Here is a 13,019-nt window from a genome sequence, read left to right on the forward strand (position 1 = left end):
ATCAGCGGGGGCGGGAGTGAACGGGCCTTGCACCTGTTCAACAGGAGAGATAGTCTACTGTAGATTATACCATAAAGGCAAGAAAGGAGGAAACTGTTGGTCTCATAATCTTTTCAAAATGAACTCCTAAATCAAAATCATCAAAGTCAAACTAATAGAGGTAAAGTACAGTAAATCCAGCATACTGCCTTTGGGCTCCTCTTACACTGATACCTACTGAAAATTCTATGAAAATACAGTATATGGCAAAAGGAAAGGTAGTCTATTGACATATGACAATCAAGGCAACAGCTTGAGTAAACAAATAAAACACGAGACCATAAAGATTAAACATCAAAACAATATTGTTATAATCACCACGGTATATTGTATTATTGTGTCATGCACATACACGTGCCTAGCCCACATAAGACACCAAAAACACCGCTGCAAAGGTTAAACATTTGTTAGACTAGAATACAACTTCTCACATTTAATATTTCATTTCAAACAAAGACTTTTGTCTCAGACTCTATTAATCTGCCACAAAAACGGTTTCCTGAAGAACTCATCAGAAATGAAGGACATTTGACAAAAACATGTATTACTGTTGTTGCCATCTTTATATTAGTGTCTATTTTATAGGCTATATTAGCAGTCCAATTATATTAATCTGTTCACTGCTATGCGTCAAAATAAAAATATTTAAATGATTTGGTGCAAGCAGTTGGTTCTACGTTGTGATCATAAACTGTGTTTAACAAAAACAATGCCAGAGATGCGGTGTGGTGGTCATCTATAACTAACAACAGCTATCATTTTTTATTGTTTATGCTCATTTTTACATGCACACACAATATTATCTTCAACAACAGGCGCCGCAGCGTCCTGCAGGCTGTTTACTGCTCGTGTCCGGAGGAGGCTGCAGTTGCTCTCCGCGGTCCTGAAACAGACCCCCGACTCATTGGCCGTTGACGAGCTATAGGCCTAGTTCGAGCTATAGTTCATGTGAAATCTCGAATTTCTGGGTTCTTATTCCTCTAACTTCAATATAAAGACGAGAATACACAGTTAGTTGCCCTAAAGGTAAAAGGGTAGGCCTATTTATGTTATTTCTCGAGGTCTGTGTATTTGGTTGGTGTGAACTGAGAGTTTTCTTCAAAGGTACGCCGGTGAAATCGTGAGATCATTTTGTTGCCTTATGTTATCACAAAACAAGAAGAATAACGCCACAAAAATGAGATGTCATTTTCAAAATTTCAAAATGCTCTCTGTCAGATTTTGTTTTTTGTTGCAATTTAATGGAAAGCGAGTGTAACCCTTTTATTATTATTATTTTGTTTAATCATTATTCAAAATGACAGATCCTTCATACAGATATTTTATAAGATATTAAAAGACAAAATTCAAGCAACTTTTTTAACCTGGTGCTGGAGTTTTGGATATAAAGTAATTCTGACGTAGGTGGATAGCCTAAGTCAAAACGAATATAAAAACTAATACATAGTCGGTATTTTTGTTACAGCAGTCATCTCAGCATTTGCCCATCTTTTTAACACCCTTAGAATGGCTGAGTAGGCCTGCACCTATTCTACACGTCATGTGCCCCTACTGATCGTTATGCACATAAATTATGTTCAGAGCGCACTGAGCAGTCTGACAGGTGACAGGTGAGACTCACTTCTGTTTTCAGGGACAATGCTGCAACCTGCAGGTGAAACGCCAGAACAGCATACCTGTCTGCGGAGCTGTCACGTGGCTCAAGAGAATCAGAAACAGCTTTATTGGCAAGTAGGTTTACACATATAAGGAATTCAGTTTGGTGTTTTAGTGCCTAGTAATAAACAATAAACACAGCAGGTAGAAACATATAAGAAAGCTATACGATAAAATAAGACACACGTTCTCTTAGTGTCCCTACATTGCTCACGTCCTTGGTGTCAGGACGCGCGCTCTTCATACTTGTAAACAGCATTTCTCAGCACTTACATTTCAGCCGGTGTCTGTTTCGACCCGGTCCACATCATACTGCCTGAGAAGGAACTCAGGCCTCTTCCAGGGCTGACTGCCTCCGAATAAGGCCCACAGTGTTATGAAACTAAACTTCAAGGCAGGCACAATGTTAGGAAGTCCAAACAGTCTGTCACTCCGGCAAACTGAACCGCGCCTGACCTCCCAGAGTCCCGGAGAGGCAGCTCCAAAGCTCCCGGCCCAGCCACAGGAAACACAGGCGGAGCGGCCAGGAGAAACCCCGAGCAGTCGAAAGAATATTGGATTACCGTTAAAAGGACCTGAACTAGTATTCGTTATTGTTTTACTTGACATACGTTGTTTATTATAGGCCTATTTACTATATAAGCACAGTAAAAAACTAAAAACTAAATAAATATGGGAGATTAAAGACAGCCCTGCTTATTATTATGTAGTTTATAAACATTTTGTTTGCAGATTATTTGTTTTTAAATATTTGTTGATGCTTATTTTTAGTAATATTATAGGGTTCTTAAGATTTAGTAATATACTTAACTTAAATATAGTATAATAGTAGGCCATGGCGATTTTATTTTTAAATGTCCTGAAACAGGTTACCTGAGGTCAGACACTTCACACAAATCTCATGGAGGTAATATTTTATGGGGGGTAAAAAATACATTTCAGCCTAAACATGAAAACAAACAGAAGGCCTTTTTGTCTCGGAAATAGGCTCATATGGGCCTCCAGCCGTAACTGTATTCCAAAGACAAACTCTTCTATATCAAAAACACCTCTGAACAGCTTTCGTGGTGGCCGCTGATCACTTGATATTTCCAAAAAGCTAAATTAGGAAATCACATAATCTCGGTGCGTAAAAGCAGTCGGAGCGCCGTCTTCAAAGCGCTCCCAGAACAAAGATTCCCTCTGCAAGCCAAAGCATCCTGATCTCGGCGGGGGTCATAAGTTTTGATGTCGCAGGAAATTTCTGGGGCCGTTAAGATCCTCCATACAGCGCTGTGTGTCACGGTGGAAAATGATTTTATCCGCACATCCTTTGTTGTGCAAAGTGCAAAGGTTATTGTTGCTGGTTATTGTTTGGAAAACCCTCCAGGCTATATCTAAACTTTAAAAGGTTGTGTCGGCAAAAGCGTGCACAGAAACAGATTCGAGTATGAAAAATGAAATGTGAAAAATATTTAACTGTTTTTTTTCCCCTGCAGTTTTCATTGTTGGTGTAGGGGGTTGTTTTATATAGGCTACGAGCCGCGGCGTGGGCCCGTGGAAAAGAAAGACACAATAAATATAACAATTACACTGAAATATTACCTATGCAAGACTGTAAACCAATAAGTATAGTAAAAAGAAATCGTGACAAACATGCACAACACAACCAACAAAGCTCTCAGTTTAGGGACAGCAGCAATATTTCATGTTTTTTTTTGTCTTCAAAGCCCAATGATCTCCCCTCGGTCGCAGCACGGATGTTGATATTACCTTTATGGGATATATAACTCCATCATGTTGGACAAATCGGTGTGTGATGTCTCCATAGGGGAGGAAACTGTCGACGCCCGCTCGCCTAATTTCGCTTTTCTCTCTCTAATGAACGTGGGGCCCAGGGGACCGGCTCTGGCCCGGGGCGGTAAGCTGACACTGGCGCGCTGTGTGTGGTATCCAGGGCCGGGCTTGATGGAAAAAGCCTGCTTCCACTCATGTCAAAGTCATTTACTCAGAGCAACCCCCCGCTTATGCACGCACGGTAAAGACCACCACCTCTCCATCTCTCACACTCCTCGCCCCAGCCCGGCACCGCGACAGTTTGTTTTTGTTATCCTCTGGACCAGTTTGGGAGGAAATTAGGAGCAAAATAATACAAATAATACAAGATTGAGCGTTTTTTATTGCTTCACAGCGATGCGTTTGGGTATTATCTGCCGCAGATATATGAATGTTTTGGGCTTTATGGTTTAAATTGTAAACTGGACCTTTTTCACATACTGTGGTGCTTATTCGTGACAGGAAAATATATGATCTGTGACACATCGGGCTGAAATCACAACTTCATACATGCAGGACCAGAGGGGGGAAAAGTCGTTTTTTAACTTGTGCGTCTGGCGTGTGGCGCTGTTGATTGGGATGTCTGGGGGAGGTTTGATAGATGGCTTAATTGCGTGTAGTCCGAACTTGGAGAGTGGGGGTGGGAGGGGAAAAAAGATGACGAGGAGAGGAGAGAATGAGGAGCTTTAACGCTGCTGAGAACGGTAAGTGGACTTGGGCCAGATTTGACAAAAAAAAAGGGGTGGGGGGGGGGGGGGGCTCTATTCGTCACTGATTTCAGGGAGATTTGCAGGCGCAGAGTGCGGATGAGGGGAAGAGGTAGGGGGGCTCTCGCAAAGGGAAGAAAGATTTATGAAATGATAGGTGGTCGAGCTTTGTTTGGCTGGACTGCTGTGCGCAATAAGTCGAGGGGTTTTCGTGTTTCCTCCACTTGAGGGATTATTAAGGCGGTCGATGGCCACCTGGCGCGTCACACAGCACCACTTAGCGCCGCTGTGACACCCAGTGGAGCCTCTGTGTCGAGCTAAACCCCTGGACACCCGCTCCCCCCACTCTCTCTTCCTCTTCCTCTCTCTGTCAGTGCGTACCCGCCGTGCGTTCTGCATGCGTCAAGGGAGCACCGTGCGTAACGGGAGAGTCGTGCGTAACTGGACACAGATTCCACTCCATTTTGCGCTCGGATTCTGAGGACCACTGGCTGTGTAACGCTCACTTGCAAGGACACTGACCGCTGGATCTCGATATATTTCTCTTCTGAAACCCCTCACTACTCGTCTTTTCTCCCTCCCTCTCTTCACTCTACGCCAGTCGTACGTCAGAGTTGACATGACGACCGAGACCCCTCAGCAGCAGCTGGACCCTCCGCCTCCTCTGAGATCTAGCCCGGCGTCCGGCGTCCTGCACCCCGCCATGCTGAGCCCACAAGCCGCTACAGAAAGTTCGTCCACCGCCATTAAAGGAAAGAAGACGAGCTCCGGTTTACGGCGACCGGAAAAGCCGCCTTACTCATACATCGCTCTCATCGTTATGGCAATACAAAGCTCCCCCACCAAACGACTGACACTCAGTGAGATCTACCAGTTCCTCCAGGCTCGCTTCCCATTCTTCAGGGGCTCATATCAGGGCTGGAAGAACTCGGTCCGGCATAATCTTTCGCTGAATGAGTGCTTCATCAAGCTGCCCAAAGGGCTGGGCAGGCCGGGGAAAGGCCACTACTGGACCATCGATCCGGGTAGTGAGTTCATGTTCGAGGAAGGCTCGTTTCGTCGGAGACCCAGGGGCTTCAGAAGAAAATGTCAAGCTCTGAAGCCCATGTATCGGATGATGAACGGCATAGGCTTCGGCACCTCCATTCTCCCGCAGAGTTTTGACTTTCAAGCTCCATCCGCCTCTCTCGCCTGTCACGGAAACAGCTACAACTTGGACATGATGAGCAATTCAATGGCCGGGGGGTACGACGGGCTGAGCGGCGGCCACCACGTACCCCACATGTCTCCAAGCCCGGGCTCCACATACATGGCGAGCTGTCCTGTGCCGCCCAATGGGGAGTACGGACCGGACAGCAGCAGCAGCCCAGTCCCGTCCTCTCCAGCCATGGCGAGCGCGCTGGACGGCCACTCCCCGTACGCCAGTACATCCGCACACTGGGCGTCCTCCGGCGGGTCCCCCTACATTAAACAGCAGCCTTTAGCCTCCAGCAGCCCCGCATCCTCTGGTTTACACTCCGGCATGTCGCCTTACTCCCTGGAGCAGAGCTATCTTCACCAGAACGGCAGGGACAGCCACACCAGCGACATATCAGGTACCACAAACTCACTTATGTCTCACACTGGAGAGGATGAATCCCGTCTAATATATTTGGAAGTTATAAAAATAACAAGTGTTATATGATAATAGCACACAGCATGTCCACCTCATCTGTAAGACAGACAGCAATATGCAACATTGAGTTTCTATCTGCAGCAGAGGCCTGTGACGGTTTCAAAATGTTTTTAAAGAGTAAAAACTTAATAATGAATTACAAATGATCTAAAATCAGGATTGTCGTGCTTATTATTGAAATAAATAATACCATTAAATAAATAACACAATAAATAAAAATGCCATAGAGGAGAAATAAAATGATTACACTTCATCATTTAAAAGCTACTATTCATTTCCACTGAGCGATATGAATTTATGTATGACTGTTTTCCCCTTATTATTTCCGTCTAAGCTTTACTAAGCTCAACAATTTGGGGTTACAAAAACCTCAACAATTACAACTTATTTTATTGAAAAAATAAATTTGCATTGCATGTTTATTGTATAATACAACCAACCGTAACACCTACCCAAGACCATGCACTAATTAGTTTGAAAAATTCGGTTGTAGTGTGTAATATTTGTATCTTTAATCCACAGTCTGCAGGATTGTCTAAATCACGTCTGGCCAAAAAACAGCTCATTTGTGATCGCGTTCTTAATTCACCTCCCCAGTTCATGCTCATTTACTTTAAACATAACACACTGAGGCTTTACTAAAGTCTGGGGATTTCACCGAGGCTTGTAACTCATGCTGGAGCCCGAAAGGGTCCCAGAGGTTAACTAAACAAAGACTGTGCAGGTCGGACCACACCGGCAGAGGATTTCAACCACCGCATATCCACAAGAGACAGACGGCCTTGTTAAACTTTACGCAGCGTCCTTATTGAGGCTGCACGCAGGATAAATGTGTTCGTCTGCACAGTACAGGGTCGGTAACTGTACTGTCAGTCAGAGAGGCTTGTGTGTTGTCTGTGAAAACGGGCGCAGGGCAGCGAGCTGTGGCCCGGAGGATAAAGCCTGCTGTCTTCCCCTGAAAAACACACTCACATCTGGAGTCCTTATGACCTCTTGGAAGCCACAGCCTCCCCATTTATTTTTCTGTTTCTGGAAATAGAGGCTCACTTACAGACACAAAATGACGGTCACTGAGTCTAATTTAAATATTGCTGCAAGTTTGGTGCTCTCCAGGGGAAAATGACTCATATAGACAACTATTATTGGTTATAAATCGAAATAAAAGCGTTAAAGTCATTTTAAAAATAGCGGTGCCTTTTAAAATACAAATGAACTCAGAAATGATTATGCCATCTCCTTGTGGGAGGTGTATAGAAGGCAAATGTCCCAACAAATCGTTTTAAGTAAATAAATAACCAATTTCAGTAACTGTACATTAAATTGTAAAGATGTGAGGCGGTTTGGGGAACATTATCATTTTTAATAATAATAATAATTTATATAATAATTTTAGTAAAACAAGACCTTATCCTACTCAGCAGCCAATTGTGTTCCTTTTAAAGCCATGTGACAGAATCAGGGCAACTTTTGTCGCAGTTTTAAAAAAGATTGTCAGATATTTCAGTGGTCAGTCATTCATCAATCCACATTTTACATCCGAACCAAAATAAATACAAATTTTGCGGTTTATGAAACATCTTTAGGCTATTTTCTGTTTTATTTTAAAGATACTTGACATATAAAACATCAATTTTGTGTCGCAACAAACGATAATTATCTTTCACACAGTTTTTGGTGCAGAAAAATGTCCTTAAACTCGGTTGAAGATGCTCAAAATCATATTAATAGGATGTTCATAAAGCATAGTGATATTACTGTACTCACTTCTTTATTTACATATATTTGAATTTTTCTCTGTCTCTTCTGCAGTGGGGATTCCACGCTATCAGAGCCATTCCTCGGTGTGCGACAGGAAAGATTTTGTGTTAAACTTTAACGGCATCTCCTCCTTCCACCCCTCGGCTGGCGGATCCTACTATCACCATCACCACCATCACCACCCCCAGAGCGTCTGTCAGGACATCAAACCCTGCGTCATGTGAGCTCACCTGTCTCTGTGGATTTCAAAAAAAAAAAAAGGCAGCGCAGCGACGATCACAGTGAAACTGCAGTTTCGTCACATGAGAACAAACAAGTGGACTTTTTCCCCCCCTTCTTTTTAATTTTTGGGAGGATTCATACCAGGATGTATCGCAGTGTCCGCTCTCACGTGTTTGCCTCCTATATGCAGCCAAAGTAGCTTTTTTTGGTTGAACTTGAGAAAACTATGCATTGAAGGAAATTAATGAAGAAACCCCAAAGGCCTTTAAACAAACCACTTTGCCTATATGAACCCTGACAAGCGTTTTCTTCTTCAAAAGAAATTTCTGAAACACGATTTTCAATGTGTTTGCTTTTGTAACACGTGCAAACAAATTATATTCTATGTAACTATGTTCTATCCTATTAGAGTAAATACACACATGACGCTTTATAGGCTAACATGAACTGCAACAAATCTTGCACTTATTGTATAACCCCTTTGCCAACTTTTTGTCCTGTAAAATGTTTCAATAAAGCTGATATATATTTTAGGCTACATTCCTAAATACTTCTGTCTTTCCATGCACATTCATGTAGGAAAGTTTAACTTGCATTAAAGGTGGGTGATATTGAGCTTGCATATCAGAAACACATTGAATATATTGCTTTCATGCCATTCACACATTTCCAGTATGGTCAACTGTGGCGGAAACCAAGTAGCTACATTAACTCAATTTGAGATGTGTACTTTAATTAAGTATTTCTATTGTTGGTTTCATTATATTTTGTATTCCTGTATTTGGTAGCTGGAGTTAATTTGCAGAATAACATTTAACACGCAAAACCTATAATCAGTTTATATTTATTATATATTAAGCTACTCAACAGTAGAGTAGTTATCTCCTTAACAAATCCTGCTTATCTGTTGACACATGTAGACCTAACTACAGTAAAATGATACAATAGAGCCCCTCAGCTGCACAATGAGTACTTTTTATTTTTGATACTTAAGAGATTGGATGTAGGACTTTTACTTATTATGAAGGATTTCCATATTTTGGTATTCTACATTTACTTTAGTAAAGTATCTGATTACTTCTTCCAGCACTGATGGTCAGGTTTTGAATTATTATTCTCTAAAACTAAGGACACTCAATAACAAAGGCTCATTTAAAAAATCACAGGCTTTTCCATTCTTTTATTATTCAATTAATCATTTTCATTTTCAGAGTGGTTTAAATGTAAAATTTCCATTTCAATGGTTTCTGTTTAGGTATGCAGGTGTAATTTTAATGGGGGTGTTGCAGTGGTGGAAGAAGTATTCAGAAGTAAATGTGGCAATGGCACTATATAAAAATAAAACTCCATTACTCTTTACTGTAACTCTTTTATAACTAAAAGTCCTACATTTTAAATTGTTCTTTATAAAAAGTACAGACACATCATCATGTACTAGTTTAATCTAACACAAGGAATCCTATTTCTCATCATAATCACCAAATTAACTACAGCCGTCAAATTAAAATAGTAAATTTAGCAAACTGTAAACTTTCCTCTGAAAGGTAGCAGGGTTGAATTATAAAAAACAGAAACACTCAAGTAAAGTACATGTATCTTAATTTGTACTTAAATTATCCAGTGCTTGAGTAAATTTAGTTAAGTTACTTTCCACCAACAGGATTACTTCTGCCTTGATGTCAGTAGCACAACCAAAGAAATACACAAGGCTAAGAACAGGCTGATCACTAAAGCAAGAACATTTACAGACTGGTGATATGAGGTGTGAGGCTCAAAAGATAAACGTCCTTTGAATGGTATATTATAGTGTAGAGGGATTTTGTAATGAAGAGGCCACTTCTTAGAAAATCTGATTATCCTTAGTTTGAATATTTCCACATTTTGCATGTTTTACAGCCACCTCCTGCCTGCGTTACACAGCTGAAAGTCTTTTGGATCCTAAGGCTGCTCCTTTCCATGTGGACATCCAGGGTTGCCAACATCTGAAGACACCATATAAACAAATGAAACGACAGGGCCCGCGTCTATGGAAATGCAACAAAGTGGTATTTTTAGAGTGCGGTAAACAGATCAGACTCGAAAAGAGCTGCCTCGTCACACAAACAGAAAGCAGACTTGGGCTGCTGCTACTCTAGTTTTTGTCTACATGGCTTTTGGTCATAAATCAAATGCTGCATCCCTCATGACTAACATATGCAGATGGGAATTGATGGTGGCCTCTCCTTATTAGGTCACTGACATAATCACAGTTTCTTAAAATGCTCTGTGGAGTCACTATTTGTGTCTAAAATGCAAAGTCTGAGACAATGTTTTTGCTGGGTGTTTAATCTGTTACCTCAGTGTTTATTTGTCGTGTTAAAGAGCACTATGGGTTTCAAACTTTTTCTCTGGGGCTCTGTACTTTCTAGATACCTTTTCACATGCAGAGTAAAAGTAATTGTGTAAGACGATAGAACACTATTTAACCAGTTTTCAAAATTTAGGTATTAAAAATGAAAACCAAATGTGAATTTCATGTGGATACATTCTCCTATAATGCAGAGAATAAGGAAAGATCTGGCAGCAAATTATACAGGGGTAATACAACTTTATTTGACAAAGATGATAATATAATCTGCTTGTAAACTAGCGTCAGATCCAGAATCATTGTCAGAAAAACACAGCAGGTGAGGGATGGACTGAATGCAGCTGGTCTTACTAAAGTGGCCTCCCTAAAGTGGTGTTTTGAACACTTTGGGGTACAACAAATGTCATATGGGATTGGTGATGGAGACTGTAAAGAACAGCATCTGCAGGCACTTGTTAAAAAGAACAACATCCTTGACTAGACAACAAAGTTCTTTCTAACCTGAATGCAAATGTCCAAGAAGAAAAGTCACACAAAGTGGCCCTGCAGTTGCTGGATTTTCCATGACAAGACTTGATAGGTGCTTTCAATATGGTGGAGTACATCGCCATCTAGTGGCTGACACCTTCACACACATATCATTTCTGCAGTAGGACAATATTATGAGGTATTCACAAAGCAGATAGTCAGATGCATTGGCTAATTTTACATGAAGACTACTCTGATAAAAGCAAAAAAATACTAAAAGCAACTTCTCACAGTAATAATAACAATGTGATCACTGTCTCAACCACTGATGAACTGCTTCCTACTCACTTTAATACATATATGTATAGATACATGCGATGCACGGTAAGGATACTGATCCAGATAAAACCATGATTTATGTAGCTGCATGATGAGTACTATGTTTCAATAGGTTTTAAAGCTAGGATAGGCAACTTATTTCAGTTTTTTTGTTATATTTATGGAAATTCTCTTTAAGTCCCCACATCAATGAAAGAAATCCGATATCTATGGCTTTTACAGGAATGTAATAAGCATGGACAATCATTTCATCACCGAATGAAATGATTGGAGGCCTGAAGGGAGGAGATGGGATTTTTTCGGTTGGATACTTTCAAAAACTAGCTGTCTCTTTCTAGCTTCTCCAGTGTTGCTAAACCCAGCTTTTAGGTGGGTGTAAACAGACAGTGGAGCCAGTGATTTACACCTACAGTATAGTTTTTTAGAATGAACACATTATTTAGAGCCATAGCCAGATTAACCAACTAGAGGGGAAAAGGGTAAAGTTACTGGTTGCCCCCCTTATAATCAAATAAATAATCCGTTATTTTATCCAAAGCGACTTACAATTGCTACATACAACAGAGTACGCACACTTGGAGAAACCAGGGGTTAAGTGTCTTGCTCAGGGACACATTGGTGGATGTGTCACATTAGGAATCAAACCCAGTTCTCCCACACCAAAGGTATGTTTCTTATCCACTGTTCCATTGTCACCCCTTCACCACTTGTTTAAGGCCTTTTCATTTGAGGTGACACAGTGCTTTAGTGGCGTACATTCCCAAAATATACACAAAACAACTGGTCCCTGAGAATCTAAAGCGGAAAGAGAGATGGAGGCTGTGACATCTTGCTGCCACAGTTTGTGGTGTGACCATGGCAATCACAGAAACACAATGTAGGACCTAATTTTATTGGTATCCGAGTTCCCTAAACAACACACTACAGTGGAAGTAATCAAACAAAAATAACAAAAATTGCCTTGGAGCAAAACCGCTGTGAAGTTCAATTATCCAGTCTGAGCTAATTATTAATGTGTACAAAATTAGTTTGCTAAATTGACTTATTTATTTGTTAGTTTATTTCTGTTTACCATTTTTATAGTTGTGTTTATATGGATACTGTCTGTTATGTAGCAGAATGGAGTTACAAACTCAATATCACTCTACAACCTGTTGTTTTGTGAGAAATAAATAAACCTTGAACCTTCTAAACTTGCTATTTTTGTACAGATGCAGTGGTAACCGCTCTCTTTCTGAAAGCACTTTAACGTTTTCCAAACTGAGCATTGCTACACCGACAATGCAATCAAGTGCAAATTAATGATAAAATATTATTTGTAAAATATTACCATTTTGATATCAGTTCATGTAGCAAATAAAAGTGTTGGCCTGACAGTGAAGCTAAAGGAAAGGCCAGAAGATCCTTACATACCTCTAGCGACCTTGAAAACGGGCAGTTTCATGGAAATCCCCAGATATTAGGTTCTAAGATACATGAGCTAACGTGTTGGACAGACAGATGAACCAACCAACATGGCCTCCTACCTAAACGATAGAGTAGGTTGTTTGTCATTGACTCCCAGAATAACATAGGCTACGGTATATGTTCCCCAGAACTACATGTATGATGGCACACTTTACCTCCTTTATGATAGCAGTAAATGTGTGGTTAATGTTGTGGAACGGTCAAAGTTTGGTTAAGTTTAGGAACCAAACTCTTAGTTAGGTTTAGATAAAGATCAGGTTTTGGGTTAAAAAAGGTATTTACGCTAGTGAGACACAAGTTAGTGAAGTGACACAACTTAACCAACATTTGTAAGTTGAAAGAAGTTGACACTGAGTATTTTTTCACCAGGAGTCTCACCCGGCCAGCTGGGTGAAAATCCTTTGTGTGACGCAGTAACAATAACATAAATATGGGTTGTAATTTATGAGCTCAGACTACCTATACAGCTGTATTTTGGGGGAGGGCAGTCTAATCCTACTTTTATTATTTTCCTCAAAAAGAAAAT

At 40.7% G+C, this 13,019-nt stretch overlaps 1 protein-coding gene across 1 annotated transcript; it reads left to right on the plus strand.

Moving 5' to 3' along the window:
* The first annotated feature begins 4,316 nt into the window (after positions 1-4,316).
* foxf2b (forkhead box F2b) lies at positions 4,317-8,410 on the plus strand. Its single transcript, XM_038715076.1, has 2 exons — positions 4,317-5,812; positions 7,702-8,410. Exons 1-2 carry the CDS (start codon positions 4,837-4,839, stop codon positions 7,872-7,874), a joined length of 1,149 nt encoding a protein of 382 aa, XP_038571004.1. The 5' UTR covers positions 4,317-4,836; the 3' UTR covers positions 7,875-8,410.
* Positions 8,411-13,019: the final 4,609 nt, after the last annotated feature.

Source organism: Micropterus salmoides, unplaced genomic scaffold (assembly GCF_014851395.1).
Source record: "Micropterus salmoides isolate LMB-PRFRI ecotype aquatic unplaced genomic scaffold, ASM1485139v1 Ms_hic_scaffold_13, whole genome shotgun sequence".
Taxonomy (NCBI): domain Eukaryota; kingdom Metazoa; phylum Chordata; class Actinopteri; order Centrarchiformes; family Centrarchidae; genus Micropterus; species Micropterus salmoides.